The 18,348-nt window shown below is 53.0% G+C and overlaps 1 protein-coding gene across 1 annotated transcript; it reads left to right on the forward strand.

The window, feature by feature from the left end:
- The first annotated feature begins 450 nt into the window (after positions 1-450).
- Siglec1 (sialic acid binding Ig like lectin 1) lies at positions 451-17,755 on the forward strand. Its single transcript, XM_041670897.1, has 21 exons — positions 451-499; positions 709-1,068; positions 1,354-1,650; positions 2,366-2,632; positions 2,876-3,130; positions 4,873-5,172; positions 5,831-6,088; positions 7,543-7,863; positions 8,212-8,469; positions 8,789-9,091; positions 11,247-11,507; positions 11,610-11,921; positions 12,344-12,595; positions 12,855-13,124; positions 13,210-13,461; positions 13,781-14,086; positions 14,619-14,879; positions 15,872-16,171; positions 16,415-16,517; positions 16,861-16,933; positions 17,329-17,755. Exons 1-21 carry the CDS (start codon positions 451-453, stop codon positions 17,386-17,388), a joined length of 5,118 nt encoding a protein of 1,705 aa, XP_041526831.1. The 3' UTR covers positions 17,389-17,755.
- The last annotated feature ends 593 nt before the right edge of the window (positions 17,756-18,348 follow it).

The raw sequence follows: 18,348 nt of genomic DNA on the forward strand, positions 1-18,348 counted from the left end.
AGGTAGGAGACAAATCCTCAAGTAAGTCCACTGTGCTTTCTGGGTGCACTGGACTACGTCACTGGGTCTGTGAACTCTTGGTTTGGGTAAGAGGGAGGGGCCAGGGAGAAGTAAAGAAAGAGATGCAACTGTTCTCCTGCCTTGAGGCTGAGTCCTCAGGGGGTGGAGTCAAGGAACACAGAAGACTTTCTGGGACACTGCCATCAAGTGAGGGCATTTCTAGTCACTCTCTGCGCCAGGAACTCAGGCTTCTGGCTCCTTGCTAGTGGCTGCCCCAGGAGTCCATAGGAACCCTGCCTTCCTTGTTGGATTGGCCCACATAGCTGGTGAGATAAAATCTGCAGCCTCTGGGACCAAAGTGTCCCCAGGGTGCCCCTAAGAGGCTTCTGGGTGCCCGCCCAGCTGGTCACACTGCTCTCTTAGGTACCCAAGTTCAGCTGAGGACTGGTGATGTGTATCCTCTTCTCACTGCTCCTGCTGGCCTCTGTCTTCTCAGCAGGTAAGTTGCACAGATCTAGTGACTTGCACAAGGTCTGGCCTCTGGGGACCCGGCACAGCAGCCAGATATGGTTGAGCACATCCCATTCCTGGGAGACTGAGAGGTCCTTGCTGGAGGTGCATTGTCTGGAGCACCCCTTCTTGGGCAGGTGTCAGGGCTCTGAAGTACATTCAGGCCCTCTCTTCTGTCCTTCTCCTACCTGCCTCCAGGCCAGACCACTTGGGGTGTCTCCAGTCCCAAGGATGTGCAGGGCTTGAAGGGGTCTTGCCTGCTCATCCCCTGCATCTTCAGCTTCCCGGCCAGTGTAGAGGTGCCCGATGGCATCACAGCCATCTGGTACTACGACTACTCAGGCAAGCGGCAGGTGGTGAGCCACTCGAGGGACCCCACCCAGGTGGAGGAGCGCTTCAGGGGCCGCGCTGAGCTGATGGGGAACATGGATCACAAGGTGTGCAACCTGTTACTCAAAGACCTGCAGCTTGAGGACTCTGGCAACTACAACTTCCGCTTTGAGATCAGTGATGTCAACCGCTGGTCAGATGTCAGAGGCACCAAGGTCACCGTGACAAGTGAGGAGGCTGAGGGCTGAGGACTGACCACTCCTGGGGACTCCCAGGCTACTGTTGCCACCCTGTCCTTTGGCTTGGACCTTACCGAGGTCTTCAGCCTCAACTCCTGCTCTGGTCTTGGCCTAACACTGTTTCTCTCTGTAACATTGAGGGGCGGGTGATCACCAAAAATTCTCCTTCCCTTGAGGCCCCCCTGACCAAGCTCACCCTTTGGTTGGGGTTCTGGGAACAGAGGTTTAAGGGGAGATGTAGCCTAGCCCTGAGAATTCCTGTCTTTGTTCTCAGAGGACCCCAGCGCTCCCACTATTACGGCCCCAAAGGAGCTACGTGAGGGCATGGAGGCGAACTTCAACTGTTCTACGCCCTACGTGTGCCTACAGGAGAAGGCCAGCCTGCGGTGGGAAGGCCAGGACCCTTCTCATTCTGTGACCTTCAGTCACCAGAGCCTTGAGCCCACTGGCGTCATTCACCAGGAGACCCTGCATATGCCCCTATCCTGGCAGGATCATGGCCGGGTCCTACGCTGTCGGTTCTCACTGGCCAAGCTCAGCAGTCAGAAAGAGGTCTACCTCCAAGTGCAACGTGAGTGTGTCACAGTCCTGTCACGGAACACCATTTCTGTGGCTCCCTCTGGGTCCTAACAGCCCATGTCTATCATCCCCGTACCAGGGAGGCAGAGACGCATGGATCTCTGGGGTGTGCTGGCCAGACAGCCTAGCCTACCTGGCAAGTTCTAGGTTAATGAAAGACTCTGCCTGAAGAAGTAAGGTAGACAGCACCAGGAGGGCAGCATTCAAGGCTGACTTCTGGCCTCCATATGTGTGCATACGCGTGCACCCCATATCTGTGACCACCACACGCACACGCACCCTCATGCACACATGATGGGGGTGGCAGGATTCTTAGCCCCTGCTTATGAATTTTTCTGAGAACCAATGTTGGCTGTCTTTGACCCCCTGAAATGAAGTGGCTATTCCCTTTCTGATAGCTACTACAAGTCACCAAGGCAAGTAGAGCGCTCATGACCTATGTCAATCATCCCCACACAGAATGTGGAGAAAGTTAGAACACATAGGCCACTGATAGCCACACATTGGCAGCCACTGATGGCCTCACATAGGCCAACTCCACTTTCTCAGAGTCTCATTGGAAAAGGAGGGAGGCTGGAGTGTGTTAGAGGTGGGGGAACAGATGGCCCTGGGTTTCCAGTCTTCCTTAGAGCAGAGACGTAAAAGAAGTGTGCCAAACACCCCGCCGTTCTCACGCACCGCTCCTGACATCCCATCATGCTTTGCAGATGCCCCCAAAGGTGTGGAGATCCTCCTCAGCTCCTCAGGAAAGAACATCCTTCCAGGGGATCTAGTTACGCTCACCTGTCAAGTGAACAGCAGCTATCCTGACGTCAGTTCTTTGCTGTGGACCAAGGATGGAGTGAGCCTCCCAGCCGGTGGCCGTGTGCTGCAGCTCTCCTCGGCAGCCTGGAATGATTCTGGGGTCTACACCTGCCAAGCAACAAATGATGTGGGCTCTATGGTTTCACCCCCAGTTAGCCTTCATGTTTTTAGTAAGTTCTGGCTGAGGCTGGATCTAGCTAGAAAGCTGAGGGGACCTGGTGATAGGACAGTACCAGAGGCTTGCATACCCATGACAATGCCTTCTCATAGGGGGCAAGTCAGGAGGGCCCTGGGAATGAGTGACTAGAGGAGGCTCCTCCTGTATGGGGTGGGGGTGGGTGTCAGTATAACATGTAGAGGTTGAAGCTGACGAATAGCCAGAACTCTAAGGGTACGTTCCATGCCGTTTGCAGTGGTTGAGGTCAAGAGGAGCCCGGCAGGGCCCGTCTTGGAAAACGAGACAGTGACACTGGACTGTACCATCCCCAAAGAGGCACCCCAGGAGCTCCGCTACAGCTGGTACAAGAACAACATTCTCCTGGAAGATGCCCACTCTCCCACCTTGCACCTACCTGCCATCACCAGGGCCAATACCGGCTTCTATTTCTGTGAGGTGCAGAACACCCTGGGCCGTGAGCGCTCTGGCCCCGTGAGTGTGGTGGTCAGATGTAAGTGGCCAACCTGTGGGGCAGCAGACATCATCAGAGGAAGTCCAAAGGGTGGATGGAGTGCCTGCAAGAAACCTGGGGTCCCTGACATAGTATCATCATCCTTGCCCCAGATGTGAGCTAGGCAGCCAAATGGGGATAAGCGTGTGCCCAGCTTGCATCCCTACACATGGTTGACCTTCCCAGACTCCGTCTCCTCCTATGTTTACAAGCGTTTTATTTAGAAAAGAGTTCAACCTCATGAAAAGTTGTAGGAAACATTCAAAAACATTCAACATATACCTTTAGTCTAGAGTCTCTGCCTGTTGACCTCATGTTGCAGGCACTGTATCCTGTCTCTGCATGTGCATGTGGGTTGTACTGTTTATCCCAGACACATACACGCACACATATGTGCATATACATTATATATCATTCATATATATATAATCATATATATGTATAATTATCCCTCTGTATACATGCACACTTGTTACTTACATACCTTCCTACAGGTACACTTAGAATTATGACAGGGCTACACCACAAAGAACTTTTCTTGCATCTTTATCCCCAGAACTCAGGTTGCAGAGGCTAGTGGATATCTATGAGTTCTGGGCTAGCCAGGGCTGCATAGTGAGATCCTGTCACAAAAAGAAAAAAAAATAAATCAAAGTTGAAGAGGCATCCGCTACATCCAGGTTCCGAATGCCTGAGTTTGGTTCAGTCAGCCGGAAACATGCGTGCATCAGCCTCATGCTAGCCTCGCTTGGGTCATGCCAGTTAACACACGCCTAGCTCACAATTAAGTGCCAACTAGCCCGTGAAGTCACTGAATGCCAGCATCCGAAGCCTGCTGATAGCACAATACACCAGAGTGCCAGTGGCTCTCCTAGGCTGGGCACAGTATATGGCTGACCATCCAGTAGCATGAGAGAGGGTCACGCTGTAATCCACTAGCCTAGGCAAAGGACAGCGCTCAAAGCACAGTTTATCTTTCACAGCACCATAAAGGTGAAAAATCCTGAGTGGAGCAATAGTAAGTGGACAATCGTCTGTATGTATGTGCCTGCAGTTGCGTGTGTAAGGTCTGTTTACGCCACACCTAGTCAGGGTGCATTTCCCAAGATTCCCCTGAACATGACCCTTATGCCAAAACCACACCAGAAACTGGGATGCTGGTTCTAGACTTTATGGGCAGTCCTTGACCCTTCCCCGTCCTTCTTGGAGTTCTTGGAGGCTACCCCTCAGTTTTTAATTGCCTGAGATGTGTTTGACTGGGAAGGCCACAGGTGTGACTCTGTGTCTCCCTTGGAGCACCTCACTCACTGGGAGACACTCAGGGCCAGTTTGTACTGTGTTGCTAATGGTCCCTTTGATCGCTCGGCGAGAATGCTACCCTCTGCCTGGACTGTTCCAGCTTTCTCATCTTTAAAATGAGACACTGGCCAGGCGTGATAGTACTGTAATCTAGCACTGGGGAGGCTGCTGAGGCAGAGGGATCACCAGTTTGGGACCAGCCTGGTTACAAAGTGAGAACCTAATTTGGAGCCCTGACCTCCATTTGCAGTGTGGGCATGAGGGCTAACTAGGCTAAAAGATTTGGCCATCCAGAAGGTAAAGTATATTCAGAAGTGCTCAAGAGGGTCTGAGACCATTCTGTTCCAGGACTCTGTGGGGGCAGAGGGAATGCATAGGCTACCACAGGGGATTCAGGAAGTGATCTGTCTGAGAATGACAAGCCACATCTGGTTCCCACACAGATCCACCCCTTGCTCCAGTCTTGACTACTTTCCTGGAGACACAGGCCGGGCTTGTGGGCATCTTCCATTGCTCTGTGGTCAGTGAGCCCCTGGCTACACTGGTGCTCTCACATGGAGGTCTCACGCTGGCCTCCAGTTCCGGAGAAAATGACCTCAATCCTCGCTTCAGCATGTCCTCCACCCCCAACTCCCTGCGCCTAGAGATCCGAGACCTGCAGCCGGCTGACAGTGGGGACTACGCATGTGAAGCCACCAACTCCCTTGGAAGCGCAACTTCTAGCCTGCACTTCCATGCTAATGGTAATGTGGGCACGCACTGCAGGGAGGACCAGTGGAGGGTGTTCAAGGAGGGACCAAACTCTGGCTAGGTCCCACGGAAGATCTGGTCCCATATAGTCACTCCAGCCTTAGAGATTTCTGGAAGAGAAGGCAAAACATAGTCAATCAAATTATTTCTCTCCCATATCTCTGACTCTGTACTTGGAGGGTCTTTTATAGACATCCATTTATTTTTTATTTCTTTAGCTTTGGGGTCAGGATCTTTGTTAGGCATTAGATGTGGGAGACAGAGAAATAGAATTCACCAGTTGTTGGAGCACACATTGTTCGTTCTTCCTTCCAAGGCCCTGGGAGGCATAGCTGATCCTTCAAGCCAGATTTTTGCTGTTTTTTTTTCTCCCCACCATGTCTGGTTATGCAGTACTGGGGACGGAGCCCTGGCCTTCAGCCATGCTAGGCAAGCACTCTGTCAACTGAGCTACGTTCCTAGCCCTCAGTCCAGGTGCCATAAGCCTGTCTTGAGGTAACCCTGGCTTCAGAACATTTGAACTGATATCTGAGGCCACAAAGCCCACCTCGGCGTGTGAAGAGAGATGTCCAGAGGGCTTCCTGCAGAGCCGCACCGAGGGCCAGGGCTCTCACAGCTTACCCAAGCCTATTCTCTGTCCCCCTCCTCCAGTGGCTCGGCTCCTCATCAGTCCTTCAGCACAGGTGGTGGAAGGGCAGGCCGTGACTCTGAGCTGCAGGAGCGGCCTGAGCCCAGCATCTGACGCTCGCTTCTCCTGGTACCTGAACGGAGCGCTACTTCTCCAGGGATCCGGCGGCGACCTTCAGCTTCCTGCAGCCTCCAGCACGGACGCTGGCTCCTACTACTGTGTGGCACAGACTGGCCCCAGCACCAGCGGCCCCTCCCAGCCCGCCGTCCTCACTGTGCTTTGTGAGTTGTCTGGCCACACCGCCCACGATGTGGGATTATCCCACTGGGACCCCAACAGCCACACCCTTTCATAGTCTCCTGACCCTAGGTCCACATCAGAGAATGTTCATGGGCCTTTCCACAATGGACCCTATCAACCTGGGCTGGAAGTTGGGGGGACGAGGCAGATCTTAGATCCCTAAGTTCTAATGTCCAGACCCAGCCTTTGCTCCTAAAATATACCATGGCTCTAGGTCCCAGCTTGTCCCACCCTCAGGAATCAGATATCACGTTTTTCAAAAAGATGTGCATGTGTCCCACAGATTGACCAGCTCCTCTGTGTCCCCCAAGATCGATGCTCCGTATGAACCCTAGGGTCACACTTGACGGCCTCCTCCAGCGGGTGCATTCATGGGTTTTCTAGTGCCGGAGTGAGATTATGTGGGAGACTGGTCTGTCTTTTGGCCACGTGTTTTGAGAAATCTCTAGAACAGAACCATTTTTTTTTAGCACTTGCTTAGCATGTACAAGGCCCTGAGTTCAACTCTAGAATCATTTAATGACTCTTCTGGTTGCTGCACAAGACAACACGAGGAAGGGAGGGCTTCTTCTGACTTCCAGCTTGAGCACGGAGTCAAGGCCGTAGCGGGAGAGCTGCTGGCCTGAAGTCAGGAAGCAGAGGGAGGCAGAGGTTGACGCTCAGTTCTCTCTCTCTCTCTCTCTCTCTCTTTGGTTTTTCGAGACAGGGTTTCTCTGTAGCTTTGGAGTCTGTCCTGGAACTAGCTCTTGTAGACCAGGCTGGCCTCAGACTCACAGAGATCCATCTGACTCTGCCTCCCGAGTGCTGGGATTAAAGGTGTGTGCCACCATCACCTGGCACTTTCTCCTTTTTATTCAGGCTGGGACCCTGGCCGATGGTAGGATGCCACCCACCTTTAAGGTGGATCATAACACCTCAATTAATTTAACCTAGAAACCCCACACCGTGTCCATGGGTTCATCTTCTAGATGGTTCTAGAGCCTTCAAGTCAACACCCTTCAACATCAAAACTGCCAAAACAGCAGCAAACTTAGGGAGGCCGTCTTAGGTGTTATGTAGTATGTCAGGATCTAGGCTAGGGAACGAATGGAGGGGAGATGAACTCTGAGGTATTGTTTAGCGACAGGAGTGGGTGTAGACAGCGGTCATGGGAACTTCCCTGAGGGTATTCGGCTTCAGAGGTAGATGGGACATGTGGGGTGGCAACACCTTGATCCCAGCTGGAAAATGGCTCCCCTTCTGGGAAGACTCAGTTCAGTGGTAGATAAGGAGCACAGATGAATGCCAGTGTCGTCTGGGAACCCTTGAGCTGTGCCCACTCTACATAGCTGTGTGTGACTGCTTGGTGTGCTTCTTGGAGCCTAGCCAGGCTAAAGTAGACCTGGGGCTCTCACCTAGCCATGAAATGAGTGCCGATTGCTCTTCCTCTCCACAGACCCCCCAAGAAAGCCCACATTCACTGCCAGGCTGGATTTGGATACCTCTGGTGTTGGGGCTAGCCGGCGTGGCCTCCTCTTGTGCCACGTAGACAGCGACCCCCCAGCTCATCTGCAGCTTCTCCACAAGGGCCACGTTGTGGCCACTTCTCTTCCATCGGGGTGTGGGAGCTGCTCTTCACGCACAAAGGTCCGCAGAGCCTCCAACTCACTGCGTGTGGAGATCCAGAACCCAGTATTAGAGGACGAGGGCATGTACCTGTGCGAGGCCAGCAACACACTGGGCAACTCCTCTGCCTCAGCCACCTTCAATGCTAAGGGTAAGGAGTAGAGGAGGACTGAGGGAGCAGTAACCTGAGCTCACACTACCCCTGCATTGAGCAAACTGACCGGGCAAAATGACCTCTGTCTACAATGGGAGGAAGCAGAGGGAGCTTCAATGTCCCTCCCTCTACATCCTGGGTCTTCAAGGCTCGCCTCTGAGAAAGTACCGTGGGGCTGCCTTGTTCTCCATCCCTTTTCCATGACCCTCTATGCCCCTACAACTTATTGGCTTTCCTCTCCATCCTTCCCTAAAGTTGGAAAGCGAGCCTGGGTCAGGGTGGGCATTAAGTGAGGCTAACCAGAGAGAGGACTGTCCCTAGCGAGTCCCTCTGCCTATCCTCCAGCCACTGTCCTGGTCATCTCCCCATCGGACACACTGCGCGAGGGCACAGAGGCCAACCTAACTTGCAATGTGAGCCAGGAAATTTCTGTCAGCCCTGCCAACTTCTCCTGGTTCCGGAATGGGGTGCTGTGGACCGAGGGACCACTGGAGACTATAAGGCTGCAGCCCGTGGCCAGAACCGATGCTGCCATCTACGCCTGCCGTCTCCTCACTGAGGACGGGGCTCTGCTCTCAGCTCCTGTGGTCCTAAGTGTGCTGTGTGGGTGATGACTGAGGGCATCACAGCTTGGAGGCCAGAGGGGTTGGGCTGTGTGTTAAAGGGCAAGGAGGGTGAAGGGGCCTGAAGAATGGAGGAGCCTAGAGGGCAAAGGGACCCGAGAGGTGGAGGGACCTGGGGGTGGAGGGAAGGGGGTGGGGGGTTAGGGTTAGGTTTGGGGCCTGAGGAGATAAATGCCAGCTTGGAATGACCAGATGGGCTATGGAGTATGTCCAAGAGGAGGGAGCACAGAGTGATAGCTAGAATGTAGTGAGATTGGCTAGAGTCGCCTGAATAACTACCCCGATTCCTGTTCATGCAGATGCCCCAGACCCTCCAAAGCTGTCAGCTCTCCTGGATGTGAGTCAGGGCCACATGGCTGTGTTTGTCTGCACTGTGGATAGCCGTCCCCTGGCTCACCTGTCTCTATACCGTGGGGAGCATCTCCTGGCCACCAACTTGGAACCCCAGCGTCCCTCCCATGGCAGAATCCAGGCCAAGGCCACAGCCAACTCCCTGCAGCTAGAGATTCGAGAACTAGGTCTTGAGGACTCTGGAAACTACCACTGCGAGGCCACCAATGCTCTCGGATCAGCCAACAGTTCACTCTTCTTCCAGGTCAGAGGTGAGTGTCAGCCCTCTGACCTCGGGTGAACCCTGAGATCCAGAACTGCTCCAGCCAGACACCGCACTGTGAGTTCCATGCAGACGTGTGCAGGCTGGAGCCTTCACAAGGTCTCCCTTGGTGTCCACTGTTCCCACCTGCACTAACTGCAGTGCCTGTAAGGTAACCGCACAGGTGGCTTGTTTCGGCTGGAGCCTGCCTTCCCTCCCTCCCTCCCTTCTTTCTCCCTCTTTACCCTTCTTTCTCCCTCTTTACCCTTCTTTCTCCCTCTTTACCCTCCCTCCTCTCTCCCTCCCTCCCTCCTCTCTCCCTCTTTCCCTCCCTTCCTGATCTTCTGAGACAGGGAGTCTCTGAACTTACTATGCATCCATGCCAGCCTCAGACTCCTGCCTCAGCTTCCTCAGGGCTAAGATTACAGATGTGAGCTACCGTGCCCAGCTGGCTAGAGAGTTTTCTAATGCAGCTTATTTTGTAATGTAATTTTGCTTCACTTAAACATTTTTATATAAAATCCAGTACGTGCATGTTATACATATGACAATATATATTCATACAAATAATATATTTATCTTCTTTATTCACATATGTATAAACACATATGCATATACTATATAAGCACATGTGTGTGATATATTCATGTATGTTGCATATATGTATGCACATATGCATCTATATTCTCCATAGAAAGTCTCCTGTATATTCATATATATTACATATATATTCTTTATAGAAAGTATCCTGTATATTCATATATTACATATATTCTTTATAGAAAGTCTTCTGTATATACATATATAACATATATGTATACATATATACACATATATTCTTTATAGAAAGTCTCCTAGAACAGGTATCCAAAGTAACAAACCCCTGTAAGTCAGATATTTCAGGAGGCAGAGGCAAGGAGAGAGCAAATTTAAAGTCAGCCTGGGGTGCATATGTCTCAAGAAAACAATATAAAAACTCCATGTAGGGAAATACAGCAGGAAAAAGGAAAGGTGATATCCACAAGGCCAGGGCCAAGGAGACACACATCCTTCTCTCAGAATGTGAAGTGGTGATAGTTGGGACATTTGCTTTGATTCAACCTCTTTTTTAAAATATTTTATTTATTTGCTATGTATAGTGTTCTGCCTGCATGTATGCCTGCATATTAGAAGAGGGCACCAGATCTCATCATACGTGGTTGTGAGCCACTATGTGATTGCTGGGAATTGAACTCAGGACCTCTGGAAGGGCAGCCAGTGCTCTTGATCTCTGAGCCACCTCTCCAGCCCCCTAACTTATTCATCCATATGTTAGGCAGAGACTGAGGGTCATGGGAACATCCTGAAGTAGCTGCTCTGCTGACCGTGGGCTAGTTTAGCCCTGGCCTTGGCTTCTGTCACGGCTCTAGTGTCTCTCCTCCTCACTGTCTGACCCCTGATTCCTTTATGCCCACTCCCCCCTCTCTGGGCTGTCATGACTACATCGTGGGTGAAGGACTTGGCCAGAGAAGGGTGGGAAAAACCAGCTGTTGTCAACCTTCCCTTCAAACCCTGGGTTACTCCTGGGGAATGCAGCTGACAGTCGTCAGTTCAGAGGCCCCAGCATGAACCAGCCCCCCTCAGGCAGTGCTTTGTGGTCAAACCATCCTTTCTTAGGGCTAACCCATGTAGGTGCTGTGCCAGGTCCTGGCTGTAGAACATATCAACTCCATTCTGTCGAGGCTCACCTGCCACAGGTGAGAACGATGGACAGAACAAAACCCAAAATTCAAATGCGGCATACGGTTAATCCCCACCCTCAGGAGGCTGAAGCAAAGGTCATCATAAATTCAAGGCCAGCCTGGGCTACACAGTGAGTTCTAAGTTAGCCTGGTGCTACAGAGTAAGACTCTGTCTCAAAAAACCCAAACCAAAAGACCAACCAACTCATACCAAAGAAAAAAACAAAACAAACCAGAAACCTGTACTCCAGGTGGTAAAAAGTAAGGGCCAGGACAAGACACATTTCAGACAAGAGTGCAGGGAAGATGAGGATCCAGACCTGAGGGAGCCTTCAGCAGCTGTAGACACAGGCCTGGGGCACTTCACTCTCCTGGAGACACAAACAGAACCAAACAACGGGAGGGACTATGGCAAGCCCTCATCTACCCCATTTTCTCCTGCAGGAGCCTGGGTCCAGGTTTCACCGTCACCTGAGCTCCAGGAGGGCCAGGCTGTGGTCCTGAGCTGCCAGGTGCCCACAGGGATCCCCGAGGGGACCTCCTTCCAGTGGTATCAGGATGGCCGACCTCTCCTAAGTTCAACCTCATCTACACTCCGCATTGCGGCCATAAGTCTGAGGCAAGCTGGTGCCTACCACTGCCAAGCTCAGGCTCCAGACACAGCTACCGCCAGCCTGGCTGCCCCTGTCAGCCTCCACGTATCCTGTAAGGCTGTTTTCCACTCACGTGGGGGAAGGGAGGTGTTCCACAACAGGCCTTGCATGAGGGACATCCTAGACACATCCTGACCTTCCTCATCTGATGTAGACACCCCACGCCAGGCCACACTCAGTGCCCTGCTAGGCGCAGGCCCTACACGACTCAGCCTCCTGGTCTGCAATGTCCACAGCGACCCTCCAGCTCAGCTGCGGCTCTTTCACCGGAACCGCCTCGTGGCCTCCACCCAACGAGGCTCAGAGGAACTGGCGAGCAGTGATTCCCGGCTACGTGTGACTGTGAGCACCAATGAACTGCGTTTGGAGATCAACTTTACGGGACTGGAGGATGATGGCCCCTACACCTGTGAGGCCACCAACACGCTGGGTCAGGCCTCCGCTACAGCCGATTTCGATGCTCAGGGTCAGTGTGGAGAGATGAGAGGATGCAGGAGGTTCTAGCCTAGGAGCATAAGCCCGAGCCCCAACCCTATGCTAATTAGGGGTATGGTTTCTGGACTTGGGGTACATGAAAGGCCTTGTTTAAAAACTGGGTGCCTGGTGCATAAAACTAACCAGAAAAGACATCTCAAGAGAGACCACAGCTGTCCAGGGAGCCCTTTTCACCCATTCACCCTTAGCCAGAGACAGGGAGGGGCTTGGGACCGTCTGGACTTTGAAGAACTCTGCTCAGGACCCCCAGGTTCAACCTATGGACCCCTTTAGCCGCAGTGTTCCTGGGCAGCCTGCAGTGTCTCTCAGTAACAGCCGCCTGGGCCATGTGGAGATAATGGCTTGTTTCACACAGCTCTAAGACACTCACTTGTGACTTCCTCCTTTTCCCAGCTGTGCGCGTGCAGGCGTGGCCCAATGCCACTGTGCAGGAAGGTCAGCAGGTCAACCTGACCTGCTTGGTGTGGACTGCCAAGCAGGCCCCGCTCAGCTACACATGGTACAAGGGTGGGCAACAACTTCCTGGTGCCCGTTCCATCTCCCTGCCCAATGTCACAGTCATAGATGCCACCTCCTACCGCTGCGGTGTGGGACTCCCTGGCCAGGCACCTCACCTCTCCAGACCTGTCACCCTGGATGTCCTCTGTGAGTCTGGCTGGGTGCGGGCAATGGTGGAAAGACAGAAACTCAGGGGGATCAGGGCAGGGGAGAGCCCCCTAGTGTGCAGCCTAAGAACTCCGCTACCAGCCCGCTGTGGAGCAAGGGACAAGGGACCTTAAGAGTTGGGAGAGATGGGGATGGGTCTTCTCCCTAGAAAGGCAGACAGTAGGGAACTCTCCTGCTCCTTCTAACTGGCCTTCTCAAGTCTGCTTCTGAACTCTGTACGCCTCCTGGATCTCTACAGATGCCCCCCGAAGCCTGCGACTGACCTACCTCCTAGAGACGCAGGCCAGGCGGCTGGCCCTGGTGCTATGTACTGTGGATAGTCGCCCACCCGCCCAGCTAGCTCTTAGCCTCGGCGGGCGCCTGCTAACCTCTTCATCTGAAGCCTCTGTCCCCAACACCCTGCGCCTAGAACTTCGGGACCCAAGGCCTAGTGATGAGGGTCTCTATAGCTGCTCTGCCCACAGCCCATTGGGCAAGGTCAACACCTCCCTGGAGCTTCGCCTAGAAGGTGAAAACAGGGACCAAGGCTGCAGGGGAGGGAGCTACCTGTACCATCTACCTGGGCCAAACTGACTCTGGACCCCTTGGTTCAGGTGTCCGAGTGAAGATGGCTCCTTCTGCTACTGTGTCCGAGGGGGAGCCTGTCACAGTGACCTGTGAGGACCCTGCTGCCCTCCCACCCACCCTTTATGCCTGGTTTCACAATGGCCGCTGGCTTCAGGAGGGGCCAGCTCCCTCACTCCAGTTTCTGGCGACTACGCGGGCTCACGCCGGCGCCTACTCTTGCCAGGTGCATGACACTCAGGGCACACGCGGCTCCCGACCTGCCACCCTGCGAGTTCTCTGTAAGCAGGGTTCCTTGGCTGTGGCTTTCAAGGGTGAGGGTGGCAGAGGGTGCTCCCAACACTGGCTTAGGGTGGGCATGGCACTACAAACGGTCTAGAAATGGGCACTTGGGGGAAAAGAGGGCATTAGCAATGAAGACGGAGATATCATGGCCCTAGGAACCCTGCAAGAAGGGCTCTGCCCACAGGCATTTGATAAGGCGTAATTTTTAGGAGGGGGACATTTGTCTGGAAACGAGATTCACCGACGTTGGGCAGATGGGCAGTGAGCCATGCACGTCTCTGCAGGGCCCCCCTCTGTGTTCTGCCCTACCTCCAGATGCCCCTCGGGATGCTGTCCTGTCTTCCTTTCGGGACTCGAGGGCCAGGCTCACGGTCATGATACAGTGCACTGTGGACAGCGAACCACCTGCTGAGCTGGTCCTATCCCACAACAGCAAGGTGCTAGCTGCCAGCCATGAGCTTCCCAGCTCTGCATCAGGGACAGAGCACATCCAGGTGTCCCGAAATGCTCTTCGACTGCAGGTGCAAGGCGTGACTGGAGGCGATGACAGTGTCTATGTCTGTACAGCCCGGAATGCACTGGGCTCCATCACTACCACGCAGAAGCTCCCCGGGGAGACTGGTGAGTGGGACAGGGGTGAGCAGGGGGCTAGGGTTTGGGATTCTGGTGTTGTGGGGCTGGATCCCATGTGAGGGCCTGCCACCCTGAAGGCGTATGAATGAACTACTTCCTCCCTGAGAAGTCTGATCTGCTGGAGGAGGCATGGCCCTTGGGGAAGGGGTAGACCAGGCCGAGGGGATAATGCAGTCCTATCATTGAAGTAAGGAAGGGTATTAATGTCTTCTGGAAGGAGTGGGAGGAGACATAGCCTGACCTCACGTGCCCTTCACTGGGGAAGCCTGCAGTGAGAGCAAGACAGACACCCGCCTTGAGAATCCCAGGCTGAGGGCAAGACACAGCTTCACACTTCAGATGGCCTTTTCTGATGCTGGAGGCTCAGCTCTGTCATGGGAACCTCAGAATGCGATACCATACCATCATGTTGTTTTTATGTCAGAGACACAGCCCCACTGTGGAGGGCCTTGAGCCCAAGATAGATTGAGATCACCCCACAAGGTACAGGTCCCTGATCATTTTACCTGTTCTACCACAGACATACATGTGGCAGCTGAGCCAGGCTTGGACGTGCCAGAGGGCATAGCCCTAAACCTAAGCTGCCACCTCCCTGGTGGCGCCAAGCCCACGGACAACTCTACCATCACATGGTTCTGGAATCGCCATCCGCTACGTACACAGCCTGTGCCCACACTCTCCTTCACCCATGTGTCCCGGGCTCAGGCTGGGCTGTACCACTGCAGGGCTGAACTGCCCACCGGGGTCACGACCTCTGCTCCTGTCATGCTCCGTGTCCTCTGTGAGTATGAACCCACCTGCCTTGTCTCTCCACATCTCATCTGTCTCTATCAGGTCTTTTCCTCTGCATAGAGTAAGAGTTTTGAAGATAGGTATGGGATCTTAGAACACTAGCATTCCCGCTGGCTGGTTGTATGTGGCTGTGTATCTATGCTTTCGCTCCCCACCTTTGAAACAGAGGGCACATTCATCCTATCCTCTTGGGGTAAATACAGAAGATAAAGCAGGTTGAATGCCTGGTGCACAGGAGACCATCATTTAGGCTTGGTTTTCTCAGGCCATTCTTCATCTGAGCCCAAGCTGTATCAATCAGTTACTGCTTGGTAACAAGTTATCCCAAATTCACAATTCTGTGAGTTAGAAATCTGGACAGGGCTCAGCTTGGCAGTTCTGGTCTCCTGGCTGCAATTAACTAGTGGCTCTGTGGAGAAGGAGCAGTCTAAGATGGCTTCACCTGTGACCGCAGGGTGGCCATACACGGTCAGCAGGCTGGCCTGAGCTTTCCAAAACAAGGTTGTTTCAGGAAGCAGAAGAGAAGCTGCAAGACATCTTGAGATCCAGTTCCAAAGTTCCACAATGCCATTTAAAAATGTGTGTGTGTGTGTGCGTGCTGTGTGCATGCATGTACCCGTTTGTGCACTTGTACATGGCGGGTAGAGGCCACTATCTTTATTACACCCCACCCCATCTTTTGAGACAAGGTCCCCCATGGAATCAATTCAGCAAGTTTGGATGTCCACAGCGCTCCACTGTGATTCCACAGTGCTAGGAGTCTAGATTTTTACATGAGTGCTAGGGATCGAACTCAGATCACCCTCATGTTTACGTGGCAACTACTTTACTGACTGAGGCACTTTTCCCCTTCCCCTAATGTCACCTTTGCCTCGGGAGTGAGGAAATGATCTTCACTGTGTCCTGGAAGGACAGCAAGGCCACAGCTGAGGGAGGAATTTTGGTCGGTGTCTACAGTCACTATGCTCTTCTTCCCCACAGATCCTCCCAAGACGCCCACTCTGACAGTGTTTGAGGAGACTCAGGGTGGCCTCCAGGGCATCCTCGACTGTCGAGTGGACAGTGAGCCCCCGGCCAGCCTCACCCTCCACCTGGGCAGTCAACTCGTAGCCTCCAACCAACCTCAGGGTGTTCCCACCAAAGCCCACGCTCATTTTGCCTCCCCGAATGCCTTGAGACTGGACATAGAGGAACTCGGAGCCAGCACTCAGGGGGAGTACGTGTGCACTGCCTCCAACAGCCTGGGCTCTGCCTCAGCCTCAGCCTCCTTTGGGACCAGAGGTGAGGAGAATGGCATTACCAACCGCTGGATCACTCTGCACAAGATTCTCACTTCCTGCTCAGACTTCTGCCACTAGACAACTTGTCTGTCTAGTCTAAATAGATTGTATGGGGGCTCTCTTGCATGGGACTTGGAGGTGAAGTGCAAGTTAAAGTCAGTTCTACTATGGTTGGGTCGCCTCAGGAGGGAGTGATGGGGGCCTGGAGCCCAGAGAGCTCCTCAGCTTCCTCCTTATATTACAGCTCTGCACCGGCTGCAGCTGTTCCAGCAGCTGCTCTGGGTCCTGGGATTTCTGGCAGGCTTCCTGTGCCTGCTGCTAGGCCTGGGAGCCTGGCACACCTGGAGGTGGGTCCAGAGCTAGGTGGGGGGCTGAGATACTTCATTCTGCTCACCCCATTCCCCCCATTGTCCCCCAAATCTTTGGAGGGAAATTCTCCCCTACAGAATTCACAGCCCTCAAATTTCCCTTTTCCTGTCCTCTCCAAATTTGGGGATCCCCTCCCAAATCACCTCTCCAGTTTATCTTGCAGTAGCTTTCCTTTGCTTGTTTCTCCTCTGTGCTGAAGAAGGAGCTGGGGAGGAGGCAAACGAGGTGTCCCACACTGCACAGGGCTATTGCCCTCTGCAGTGGGGGAGGCGGGGAAACTGCGGGGAGGGACTGTGACTGAGTCTGCTCTTGCCCATGCAGAAGGAGGCATTCTCATAAGATGAACGTGAACGAGAACTCAGCAGAGATGACCACCCATAAAGACACCCTGCAGGTATATCCATATGTGGGCATGCGTAGGTGTGCAGTGCCATCTGGCATCTGGACAGCGTTCCCATTCCTAGGACAGCACTGGGACCAGGGGCGGCTAAGAGAGGCACACAGGAGCCTGGGACTCTTTGGGGGAGCTGGGAGAGCTTTTCTGACTGAGGCTCAGAGCAGCTATGTGTTTGCTGGGTGCATGATTCGTTGGCACGGGTGGCTTTCCAAGGCATTTCCTGTGCCTCCCCCTCTGTTTTGAAGTCTTTCTTCCTCACATCTGATAGGTGATAGGCAGGAGAGAAAGGCCATCTTCCCTCCCCTAGAGTATTCCTCTTCTGCAGATGACCTCTTCCTAGGACCACAGGTCAGTGTGGGACCTCCTGTGACTCAGGTTTTCTTTATGGGAAGCTCCTAGGACTAGATGCATCCACACATGAGACATCATCTTGTGTCACATCCCTGAGCTGATGGACTTACCTGCCCTCAGGAGGAGGTGGTTGACGCTGTCTGACAACTCAGGTGTTGTGATCAAAGTCCTGCCTATGTCTGCACCAGCAGCACGGTAACATCTGACTTCCCAAGACCTGCTTCCAAGCCTCTTGTTCCTAAGAAAGCGATGGAGAGGTGAATGGAGGCCAAGTGGCTGCCTCCAAGGCTCTGAGACTGAGTCAGCCGTGTTGCCCACGTCTCTCTGTGAAGCTTCCCTCTGTGTCCCTTTGCCTCTTTCTTTTCAAAGGCCACCATGGACTTTCTTAATTGGTTAGAATGACATCCGGGTCCTCACAGACTTGCTAAGATACTCTGTACCAGAGAGAATATAAGTCAGGCTGTTTTAACAATACAGTGACTTCCGAGTGACAGAATTTTATTTTTCTCTCCTGTACTGGTTATGCTACGGAAGAATAAGATATTGGGGCTTAGAATCCTTCTCTCTTGCTTTTTCTCCATCACCCAAATGTTGCCTTTGATTATGAGGTTCAGGTGACTGCAGTGAGCTTGGTCCTACAGTGAGAAGGAAGAGAGGAGTGAAAGGTACGCCTGTCCCCACGGTCTGTAGAACTGGAAAGTATGGTTGTCAGTTCTACCCACTCCTCAGCAGCTAGAACTTGGTCACATAGACACACCTTGCTGGGAGGGAGACTGGGAAATGTCCTCTTTATTCTGAGTCTTGACTGCATTTGGAACCTGTATTTCTGAAAGATCCCAACTGTGGACTCAGCCCTAGGACTTTTGATATTGAAGAGACTGCCTTCCTCACGCTTGGCTCTGACTCAGTGTCCCTGGCCACTCTGGTTCTGGATTTCCTGGAAGGCTTTCCCTCCTGTATGGTAAAACAAGAAACCTAGGCCTGGTGGTCCCAAGTGTCTTAGTTACTGTTCTTTTGCTGTAAAGAGACACCATGACCAAGATAACTCTTAGAAAAGAATA

This window comes from Microtus oregoni, unplaced genomic scaffold (genome assembly GCF_018167655.1).
Source record: "Microtus oregoni isolate MIOR12 unplaced genomic scaffold, Mior012 000020F_ref0000438, whole genome shotgun sequence".
Lineage (NCBI taxonomy): Eukaryota > Metazoa > Chordata > Mammalia > Rodentia > Cricetidae > Microtus > Microtus oregoni.